This window comes from Uloborus diversus, unplaced genomic scaffold, assembly GCF_026930045.1.
Source record: "Uloborus diversus isolate 005 unplaced genomic scaffold, Udiv.v.3.1 scaffold_13, whole genome shotgun sequence".
Classification (NCBI taxonomy): domain Eukaryota; kingdom Metazoa; phylum Arthropoda; class Arachnida; order Araneae; family Uloboridae; genus Uloborus; species Uloborus diversus.
The window spans coordinates 6,586,798-6,598,380 of record NW_026557987.1 but is presented as its reverse complement, the minus strand read 5'-3'; the positions used below and the strand labels follow the sequence as shown (position 1 = coordinate 6,598,380).

Genomic DNA, 11,583 nt, shown 5'->3' with positions numbered 1-11,583 from the left:
ATCTAGTGATGTCTGAGGCGTGTGATTGGTTGAAATTGCGCCAACTCGTCACGCGCCAGCGTGAAGAGTTGGCAATTTTTGGAAATTGCGCCAAGCAGGGGGCGATTCCAGACTCGCACCCGACAAAAGTTTGGCACTTTTTGTTTTGGTAACTCATTCAATCGAATATTCTGATTCTTTTTTTTAAAGGATTTAAGATATCATTAAAAATGTTTTCAAACAAACATGTGTTTAGAATTTTGCGACTATTTTTATTTTTTATCCTTAACTGATAGTTATTTTAACTGCAACCGGGACAAAAGCAAAACAGTGCAGTCAGCAGCAGTCACCTGATTTTACAATTTTGTCAACTTTTCGCTCTCTTCGTAAATAAATCTTAATAATGAGTGGCAAAGATACGATTGCTGTGTTTCCTTCTCGAATGTGAGAGCTAGTCGAATGTGTTTTTGTCTATTTCTTGTATTTTTCCGAAAAATGAATCTTCTTTTTTCGTCAGAGAATCGACTCTTTCCAAAAGTTGGTTCTAGTAAACAACTGTAGCGAGCTTAATTAGTCATGTTGGAATCCATTACATTTCTGAGAAATGCTGTTATGCAAATATATTCTCTGTGTTAATTTATGCTTTCTGAGAATTTTTTTTTTTTTTTTCAAATGCGCACTTTCTACCTGTTAATTCCCCAAAAGAAAAAAAGAATGACCAAACATTTTTTTTTTCGGGGGAGGGGAATAGTTTTTGTCTTTGATTTTGTTCAAAGAACATTTATCGTTAGGAAACTAAGCAATAATTACACAATATGCTAAATAGTTAGGTGATATAGTGAGGGGTGATTGTGTTCCGGTATTTTACCAAATTTCCGGTATTTTCGGACGTATTTCCGGTATTTTTATGTCCGAAAATACCGGAATTATGTTTTTTTGTTATGCTTTTATCTCTCTACCTCTGCCATTTTTTAAAAATTATATAATACTCATCATATATACCTGCAAGAGCCTTAAGATGGACACCTATCCCTTAAGACGGACAAATGTCAAGATAATTTTGGATAACACCAGCTCAAAAGTAACTTTGTAACCCATTAAAAACTTAATCAAATGTACACACACTATTTTGACTCTGACTATTGAACTATTTAATACTATGGCATAGGTGCACTTAAGTAATAGGGGCCAAAGATTACCCCCCCCCCCCCCCCGTTCTCGCTTTGAAACTTTCAGGTATTTTTTGATGAACACACAATCACCCCTGGATATAGTATTAATGAATAAATGTAGAAACATTTATCTGAATCTCAAACTAACCTGGAAATAAGGAAAAACTACTACTTTAGTAGGGTTGTGGGCACTTGGAACCAGGGTTGGCAAAAACCCGGGGTTTTTTTAAAAAAAGCCCATAGACCCAGGGTTTTTTTGGTTTTTTTTAAATAAAACCCAACAAAAAACCAATTAAATTTGGGTTTTTTGAAAGAAATGTGTTTTTTTTTTTCTTTTTTTAGGGAAAATGTGGGGGGTACTTATAGAATATTGTAGCATAAGTATATGGACAAAGTGCAAAAATTGTCTTCGGGTAAAAAAAGCTGGAAAACGAGTTAAAATTCAGCGTTTTCTGGAGAAAAATATAAAAGACGAAAAAACCCAAGAATGGTGAAGTTTCAGATTTTTTAATTTTCATTATTACCAACAGTTAAGGTAAAGTTACTTCTCGAGTGATAAAATCTATTGTACGTTTTTAATTACTACATTTTTTTTTTGCATTTTACTTAATTGTATTTTATTTTGTTATGTAAAACTACTGTAGAACCTCAAGTAGTTTAAATCCCTTTTTACTGAATTCCAGCTTAATCAAGATATTTCTTTGAACTTTATGTTGCATGTTTTTCTATTTCTGTGTATACAGAGTAAGAAATATTAAACTTTTTCGTAAGATAATGAAAATACTGTACCTGTTCTGTTTTCTGTCGACCGTTTGAAAAATCTGTTTATTTCTAAAAAATATACCTTGTGTTTATTCGAGATTTGTGATGTGTTGGTTCGCAGAAAATAATTCACCTGAAAGCCTTTTAACTACATTAGTTTCCTCTGTACAATCTACAAATATTGAGAAAATCAGACGTGACAGGACTTGGTCAAGATAATTTGAGTTATTTATTGACCAGTTAAAGAAAAAAGTTAAATACATTTATTTAAAATCTGAAGTTTTTTTTTAATGTCGTTAAGAGTTAAGAAATACTATTCAAGTTCAAAATTCATTTTTTATGTTCATTGTCTGTGGTGAAGAACAAATAAAAAAGAAGTTTAAATTATAAAAGTATTTAAATTAATTAATTTTTTAAAAAACTTCTCAGAAAATTTTAAAAAACCCAAAAGTGGGTTAAATAATGGGTTTTTTTAAATGGGTTTTTTCAAAAAAACCCATTGGGTCCAATTCGGCCAACCCTGCTTGGAACAGCTTACCGGAAGAGGTGGTGATGAGCAAAGGGGTGGATAGCTTTAAGAGGGCCATTGATTTTCATTGGGGACTCATAAATTGACTAGGACCAGCCTAACTGGGCCCAGAGCCTGTGGCTGGTCGTCACATTTGTATATTTGAATCAACATTTGCTGAATTTTTATTTCAATTCGAACTCTTGCAGATTCCAAGTAAAATTGGAGGCAAAATGCATGAGAGACATATTCCACAACGCGATTAAGTAACTGCCCAAATTTTAATCAGATAAGTTTTAAATATTTTAATGCAGGGTTGGGTTTTGGACTGTCCAAAACTGGTTTAGGACAGGACAGGTGGTTTTTATCGTCCGAAACTGTCTTAAACTGTCCAAAACTATGCTAAAGCTAAAGGGGTGTAATCTAATCAATTTGTATTTACTACAATATTTGTAATGCATAAATATAAATATTAATGAGGTTTAATTAATGAGTATTTGATAATACTTTTCTCCAAAATGTTCATTTATAAAATATTTTACTTTAAATAATATGCCAATAACTCTATCACATGAAAACTTCCTTTTAACAGTTGGTAGAGTCATGAAAGGAAATTCACACTGCTACCAAGACAACTAATTTCACTTCCATTTATAACTCAAAGGAATGTTATTAAATTTTGGACAATATTTTTAAAAAAGCTTCATTTTTTTAATGGTTTTTGCAAATAAATTTTGCCTGATGTTTTAATGAAAATTATTTTTTAAATCATAGATTAAAGAACAATAAATTAATGATTAAACACAACTTATATTTTAAAACTTGTGCTATTATTTTTTAGTTCATATTTTTAATATAATACATTCTGTAACTACAAAAAATTTTCATTTATTGCATTTAAGTCAATATTTGCACTATGTTTTGAACACTTTCTTTCGACACATGCATAAATGTCGAAAAATTTGGTTTATGGAAACGAAAAAGAGAAAAAATCATGCATACAAATTGAAATACTTAAATTCTACTTAACTAGATTAAAATCTGCTGTATATATAAGCTATATATATATATTTATACTTCAATGTTCACATTAAATAAATATATTAAATAGTCAACAGAAAAACAAAAAATAAAACATAATTTTGACACATTTTGTTTTGTTTTTGATATTTTCTCACAGAATATGGTTTTTCAAAAAATAGTTTTGGACACAAGGGTTTTGAACCAGATGGTAAAAACCTTGCCAACCCTGCTTTCATTTGCACACATGCACAAGCAAATTTGGTTACTATTATGAAAAATAATAATAATAATAATAATAAATAAATAAATAAAATAAACTCATGCATACAAATTTAAATTTAAATCAAGAATTCAACTTCTGTAAGTAGATTAAAATCAGCGGCATAAATAAGTTGTATGTTCACATTGAATAAATGTTCAATATAAAACTTTACTTTGATGCATTTTATTCTGTTTTTGATGTTTTCTCACAAAATACAATTTTTCTAAAAATATGGTTTTGGACACAAGGATTTTGGACAGGACGGTAAAAACCAGGGTTTTTACCGTGGTTTTTACCATAGTGTCCAAAACCTTTCCAACCCTGTTTTAATAATTTTGATCCATCTTTGAAGGAGTTGCTGGGGGACCTACCCCATCGGCAATTTGTACTCCTTCCTCCCGGAGATTGGATTCTCCTTTTTAAATTAATGTTTCTGTGATCAAAATGTGATTTTGTCCTTTTCTTGTTGTTCAAGTTTTTTTGTCAGCATATTGCTTCATATGTCGTTTAAATGTGTTTAATGTCTACATGTTTTTTATTACTTATTTTTAACTTCTCATGTTTATACCTTTCTCTTGAAAACGCGCTTACTGTTACCATATCCTGACTTTATATTTACAAATACAAATACAAAAGTGACGACCAGCAACAGGCTCTGGGCCCAGCTAGACTGGTCCTAGTCCATTTACAATCCCCAGTGAAGATCAATGGCCCTCTTAAAACTGTCTACTCCTTTGCTCATGACCACCTCTTCCGGTAAGCTGTTCCGAGGTTCCACTACCCTGCTAAAATAATCATTTTTCCTAATATCCATGTTAGCCTGAGATTTAAATAGCTTAAAACAATGACCCCTCGTCCTGTTTTCAGTGCTAAACTTTAGCCCCGTAACATCTTTCGTTTTAATAAATTTAAACAGCTGAATCATGTCCCCTCGGTCTCTTCTTTGCTCAAGACTGTACATTTTTAACCTTCTAAGCCTGGAATCATAGTCTAAACGAGAAAGTCCATTTATTAGCCTTGTAGCCCGCCTTTGAACCCTTTCCAATACATTAATGTCTTTCTTAAGATAAGGAGACCAAAACTGAACAGCATACTCCAAATGGGGTCTTACCAAATATTTATGCATATAATTTATTCTAAAAAATCGTTTGGAGCAATATCGCCCTCATGGGCTCTTGTGCCATAAAAAATGAATAAACCAACCAACCACAACGCGAATTGTTAACATCCTAAAGCTCGCAAAGTTTTGCAACGCTAAAAAGTTTTTTTTTAATTCTGACAAGTGTATTTGTAATTTTTGTGTCTCAACTGGAAATGGGAATGATCGGAGAAAAATGGGAATTTTGGGGAGCAAAAAGGATTTTTCCCGAACGGGTTTAATTCGGTTCAGGGGGGGGGGGGGGGGGAATGAAAATTTTGAAACTTCTAGCTCAAAATTATGCATTTAAAACATTTTCATACTTTTTTAGTTGACTTAAAAAAAAAAAAGTTTCAATTTTTTTTTAATAGTTTTTTTTTTTTTTAAATGTTTAGTTTACTACATGGAAACATTAACTTTATTATTACAAGCTCCAAGATAATATTTCCCTGTATGCCAAAATATTAATTTGTTGTGTTTTTATAGTACGGCTGATTTTTGATTTGACTAATTTGGATAATTTTTAGCATTCTAAACAAATAAAGCTCCTGTTTTTCTTTTTCCTTTTTAACAATAAAAGTTTTGTAGCTCTGTTTTTAAGTAAAATATTGTTTTTCTTACAAGTAACTTTTTGTGCCACTTTGCTGACCCCTGTGGTATTAGTGAAATACAAGCTTTTGCTTGTATTACATAGAAAAAATGCTATTTGGGTAAAATCCTCCTAACGAGCCCATAAACAACATGTTTTCACCTTTTTGTATTTTTCAGTGTGTTGTAAATAATGAAAGTTGCATGCAGAACTTTTTTTTCTGCAGAAAGGAACGTGCCTTTCAAAAAGGTTTTCCATCCCTGGTATAGCAACCAAAAGAGTTAAAAAGAAAAACAATTCTGCAAACACGCCCTTGGAGCAATTTTCATGATTTAACAGTTTTAGACAATCTTTGGTAATGTTAGTGGGAAAAGTCTTCTCCCCTTTTAAATCGTTATAGAAATTTATCAGGGTTCATGATTTTTTTAATTTTTTTTTTTTAATGAAAAAAATCTGATTTTTTTAAAATTTAAATCAGATTTTTTTTTAAATGTTCAAAAATTTGTAGATATTAATTACTTTACTATTTGTAAACATAATATCTATATATATATAAATGAATGTTTGTCTGTATGTCATCCATGAACTCAAAAACTACCCGGCAGATTCGGCTGAAACTTTCACCGTTTGTTATTTTTGGTACTGGGAATGTTTATAGACCAGTTCGAAAAAAATTCGATGGATAGTTCCTTTTTTATTCCAATTTAAGTCACTATCCATTGGATAAATTCGAATAAAATTATCGGCTGCAGAAATTAATTCGCGTGAAAGATCTCATTGATAAGAAGCCATTTTTCTTGAGTTTGAACAAATAAATTCTTTCTTTATTGTTTTATGGCTTTTCACGCAACGGGGGGATTAAAACTTTTTCTATTTGATATTTTTAGCGATGGATTGATCTCGCAAACTGCGTGAGTACAAAATTTGAGTAGAGTCACGGCTTCACTTGATTATTATGAAAATTGCTATATATATGTATTTTTCCACGGAGAAGGTGCATAATAGGCTCATTGAAGCCACTCGCCACCAGGTGGCACTGCAGAGTAGCAACTTCTGCCCCGTTCAACCGATTGTCATGAAAATCAGTATAATGATGTATTTTTTTGTTAGCGTAGCAATGCGCGTCGGGTACAGCTAGTATTTTATGAAATAGATGAATCCATTGAACTTACTTTTAAAAATTAAGATAAGTTGTCTAACTATTCAATAATATTTTAAGATTCATAAATACGTTATAATGCTTAGATAAGATGTGATTTTGGTTTTGCTTTGCTTAAAGATAAGGTTTCCATTCATAGATTAATAATAAGAATAGACCGAGCTATGGCAACCCTTTTGCTGCTCATAAACCAAACCATGTGACTGGTGGATATCCTAGCAACAGCGGGCGTTGATCGTAGCAGACGATCTACGACCGCGAGAAATAAAATAAATAGAATTGATGGAACACGGAAGAATGATCTTTTAGGGAGTCCGATTTGTAAATTTGTTATTCTAAGTTGTAAATATTTTGTTAATATAGTGAGTTTTTCGTTTAGAAAGTATTGTGCATTTTCTTTAGTCAATTTCAATAACTCTCTAAGCAATTAAATATTCAAGCGCCCAAAAAGAATCGGCAAACGGTAAGATTTTTACCTACAATTTCAATTTAAGATACCGGTAAGTACATTTTTGCGTTAACGCAAAACGTTTGCGCCATTAAGTTTACGCCAACGCTGACGTAGTAGTTCCGAATGAAATAAAAGTTACTGAAAACTGTGACCAAAAACTATTACTAGTGTCAAAATAATGCATAACTAAAAAAAAAAACTGTTCAATCTCTGCACTTGGAAAATTTTTTTTAATGAAAACACATTGTCTTAAAATACATGTCGAGTGTCAAACTATAGATAATGCTGCCATCTAGCAACCATGCTGCCAAAGTCTTCGCCAAGCCCTTCCACTAGTCAGGTGATACATCTATGAACCAATTTTCTTCATCAGCAAGAATGAAAAAGCTCGGTCTACTCTTATTATTAGTGTATGTTTCCATTATCATGTGTGTTTTTAGTGTAAAATAATGTGTTGAACAATTACTTTTCTGAACTACATTAGTCATGGTTTATGAGAAAAACTCCAAATTTTTATTTTGTTCTAAACTGTAATTTTGAGTAAAAGCAATAGAGTGAAAATCTGTTATACACACAGAAAGAGGGATCTATGTAGTTTTACCAGCTGAAGTTAAGATATTATTTATACTAGCGATAGTATTTATGCATAATTATGCAATGTAGTTAAATTTAGAGCAATACATTCTAAAAATATAAAATTAATTTATAAAAGTAAAATCAACTGATTTTTATTAATGATTTTGTTAAAATAATTACTAAATTCAAATCAATATATTTAAATCAATGATTTTTTTAAATAAATCATTTGATTTATATCATGATTTTAATCTCGATTTAAATCAAGTTGATTTAAATCAACGAACCCTGGTACAGTGAAACCTGTGTAAGTTGACCACTTGTGGTGCAGTACTTAGGTGGTCAACTTAGACAGGTGGTCAACTTATAAAGGGGGTAATGATTTTTTTTTTTTTTTTGGAATTCTTGCACCATGACACCTTTTGTAATTCTTGCAATCGACACCTACTCTTTCTGTTTAACTCACTTTCATTGTTTAGCATTACTTTTAAACAATAATTTAAGATGTTATTCAAATATTTTTAGAGATTATTTTCCCAGAATGATGTATAATGTGTCGTGCAAATTTAAAATTTCAGTAAATTGATCAAAAAAAGTCTTATTGTTTATGAAAAGTTACTCATTTTATATTAATAGTTCCTAAAAATTTATAGCTAATCAAAAATTACAAATTTTTCGCTTAACAACAGAAGAAAAACAAGTTTGGAGAATAAAAGGGTTCTTAGTAGTTTTCCCATGTGGTTAAACTCAAAAGGAGGTTTAGTTACGCTGCTGTTTCATTTAGTTGGTAAAATGCTGGTCTGGCATCAGAAATATTCTTGGAAAGTTTAAAATAATAATAATAATTAAAAAATAATAATTTGCTAAATAAAATTTTAAAAAATAAACCAAGTGGTCAACTTACAAAGGGTTTTTTACAATACTCCAATCCAAACTTGGCGTTCATTAGTGGTCAAGATAGACAGGTGGTCAAGATAGAGAGGTGGTCAAGTTACAGAGGTTTTCCTTCGTTATATAAGATAGGACTAATTCCGTTCCTGACAAAAGCGGTCAACATAGACAGGTGGTCAACTTACAAAGGTGGTCAACTTTACAGGTTTTACGTATTTGTTTATCTTACCTGAAAATGTATTAAACTATTTTTTTTCCTATTAACGGTTCAAATACCTCCCTTCCCGAAAAAAAGGGACCATCATGGTGGATCGCAACCACATTTTCTATTTAAAAAGTGCCACTTTAATGGAATGAAAGTGCCGCTTTTTTGGTCTTGGGGGGGGGGGGGAACACTAAACTTGGTTCTTTTTTATTTAGTGACAAATTTTCTACCTTTACTAGCTGCTTTGCACGGCCCACCCCGAAAATAAAAGTTATGTCAAGGCTTGAACGAAAAAAAGAATCGGTAAGATTTTGTGGTAGATGGCAGAAAAATATCCAAAAAAAGAAACATTTAAAATCCCCCGATTACAGGAGAAGCCTTTAAAACAAAGCCTAGAATTTTATTTGCTCATATTCGAGACACAAAATGGCAACGGATGTTTCATTTGATTTTCTTCACGCTACAAATTTTAATAAAAGCATTGTTAAGGAAAGTTGAGTTGAAGCACTGAATAATAATTTGAATGGAGGAAAGCCTTCGAAAAATAAGGATTTTATGTCGAATTCTAAGTTCCATTGTTAATAGTTTTTAATTGATATCTTTGCTCATTATTATCGGAGGACTATGGTAAATAGCCAAACATGAAGACGGGGAAAAATACGGATCCATCAATACCTGGTTTGATGGTTAGTTCACTGGCGTTCGGGAGAAGTAGATAGATACATATGCTCAGTTTTTAACATGGTCGCCACACTTCCGTCCAAGGGACGGAATTCCGTCTTTTCAAAAATTTCGGCCATCGGATTTTTTTCCTCATGTTCAAAATGATTTTCATAGATGAAACAAATCTTTACTTTTGAATCTCTCACTCTCAAAAAAGGTCTTATTCTTCTGATTACAAAAAACTGGCCCATCTGCTAAAGTTAAAAAGATAAACTGGTTTTTTTCCCCCAAAAAAATAATTAAATAAGTCACTCAATCTGTTGATTTCAACCATCCTTATCTTAATCTGGAAAATTTTATTAAAGTTTTTATCACAATGCATCTTATAGCCAAGAATTTCATACCTGAATTTTTTTATTTACTATTTTTTTTTGCATGAAATATGAACTATTTATCTGAAGCTTTTTTTTCTGCAGTAACAAATAGTAAGTTTTTTTTATTGTATTTTATTATTAAGTTCTTTTTCTGCTTTTACCTCCTAAAAATCTTGGACAATGATATGTTATTTTTTTAATTGGGTTTTAATTTTTACTTAATCTTACAATTTGGTTTTACTATATAGTTACAGCATCAAAAATTAGCATTATATATGTCTAAAACATCAAACAAACTAAGCGCTAACATTTTGGTGTCGCGAAATGGAGCCACGCGCTTTTCAGTCCTGTCCAATTTTTAGAGTGGCACCCATGTTTTAATTATATAAGATTCAGGGAGTCTAAAATTTTTGCTTCATTAATTAATTTATTTTCTGCGACTTCAATGCAAATTTATTTGCAAGTGCCATTGCTGCTTTCAATGTAATTAATGATCTTTAATTTTTCCCAGGGCCATGACCCTGATGAAGGGTCGTCTGAAGGCCGCCCAGAAAGGACACGGCCTGCTCAAGAGGAAGGCCGATGCTCTGCAAATGAGGTTCAGGCAAATTTTGAAAAAAATCGTCGATGTAAGTATTTTAGTGATTGACTGGTTTTAAATGTTTTCTAATGGGGCTGAGTGTTGCAAAACATAAATCACAACCAAATTACTCTTTGGTTTTTTTTCCATTAAAGGAGTGAGGTGTTCAAAGCTGAAGTGGATCAAGTCCAAGAACAACTTGATCCACTTCTACTCTGAGCACCTCATCTTCTTTACTAATAATAAAGCTGAAAGTCTCTCTGTCCGGAGGATGTCTAGATGTCTGGATGTCTGTAGGATATCTGTAGGATGTCTGTGACGCGCATAGTGCCTAAACCGTTCGGCCGATTTTCATGAAATTGGGCACAAAGTCAGTATGTAGCATGGGGGTGTGCACCTCGAAGCGATGTTTTGAAAATTCGATGAGGTTCTTTTTCTATTCCAATTTTAAGAAAAAAACTATCATAAGATGGACGAGTAAATTGCGAAATTATCATAACGTGGAACCGTAACATGGGCACAAGCCAATTGGCGAGATACGAAATTAACATAACGTGGAACCGTAACATGGGTACAAGCCAATTGGCGAGAAAATTCACCATACATTATTTGTAAATATACAGGCGAACCAAAAGACCTTTTAATTTTCTATTACGGGCAAAGCCGTGCAGGTACCACTAGTTTTGCATAAAGCGCTTAACGCTCTTATTGGATAAAATCCTTCATGGGCTTTGTCAACTTTAACTCTGAGTGCCTCGCATATATATTGTAACGGATCCGTTGCGGCCTCCAACTTTCTTGAAAGGACGACACAGTTCCTGATTAAAAACACAGGAAATTTATTTACACTATGTACAGGAAAGAGCGTCAACAACTGCTAAATTAATCATCAGCAATTAAGCAATTATCACACAACACCGTAAACTCAACGGTTACACACGTATTTACTTCCAAATACGAAAAACAACACAGCGAAATGCCTCGCTATAAACAGAGCTAATACACTCTCAGTACGAATTCTCAATCGAAACTAAACTCTTTATCATGCAGGACGCTTTTTATAAACATCGAAAAGAGAGCTCTCAAATATTCCACAAGATTCCAAATGCTTCTCGAAAATCGTAGACCGTTATTTTATTTCTTTCATTCACAAACCTTATCAATGAAAAATAGGGCACCGTATACTTCAGCCGAATGTATAGGGGTTGTATATTCATTACGGGAAACTATTTACAGGTTACGTTACTACAA

At 32.3% G+C, this 11,583-nt stretch overlaps 1 protein-coding gene across 1 annotated transcript in view; it reads left to right on the top strand.

Moving 5' to 3' along the window:
- The first annotated feature begins 290 nt into the window (after nt 1-290).
- Nucleotides 291-11,583, top strand: part of LOC129232593 (V-type proton ATPase subunit D-like) — a 36,941-nt gene continuing 25,648 nt past the window's right edge. Inside the window, exons 1-2 of the mRNA XM_054866726.1 lie at nt 291-423; nt 10,264-10,381. Coding sequence (XP_054722701.1) covers nt 383-423; nt 10,264-10,381 — 159 coding nt within the window. The 5' untranslated portion in view covers nt 291-382. The remainder of the gene's footprint in view (nt 424-10,263; nt 10,382-11,583) is intronic.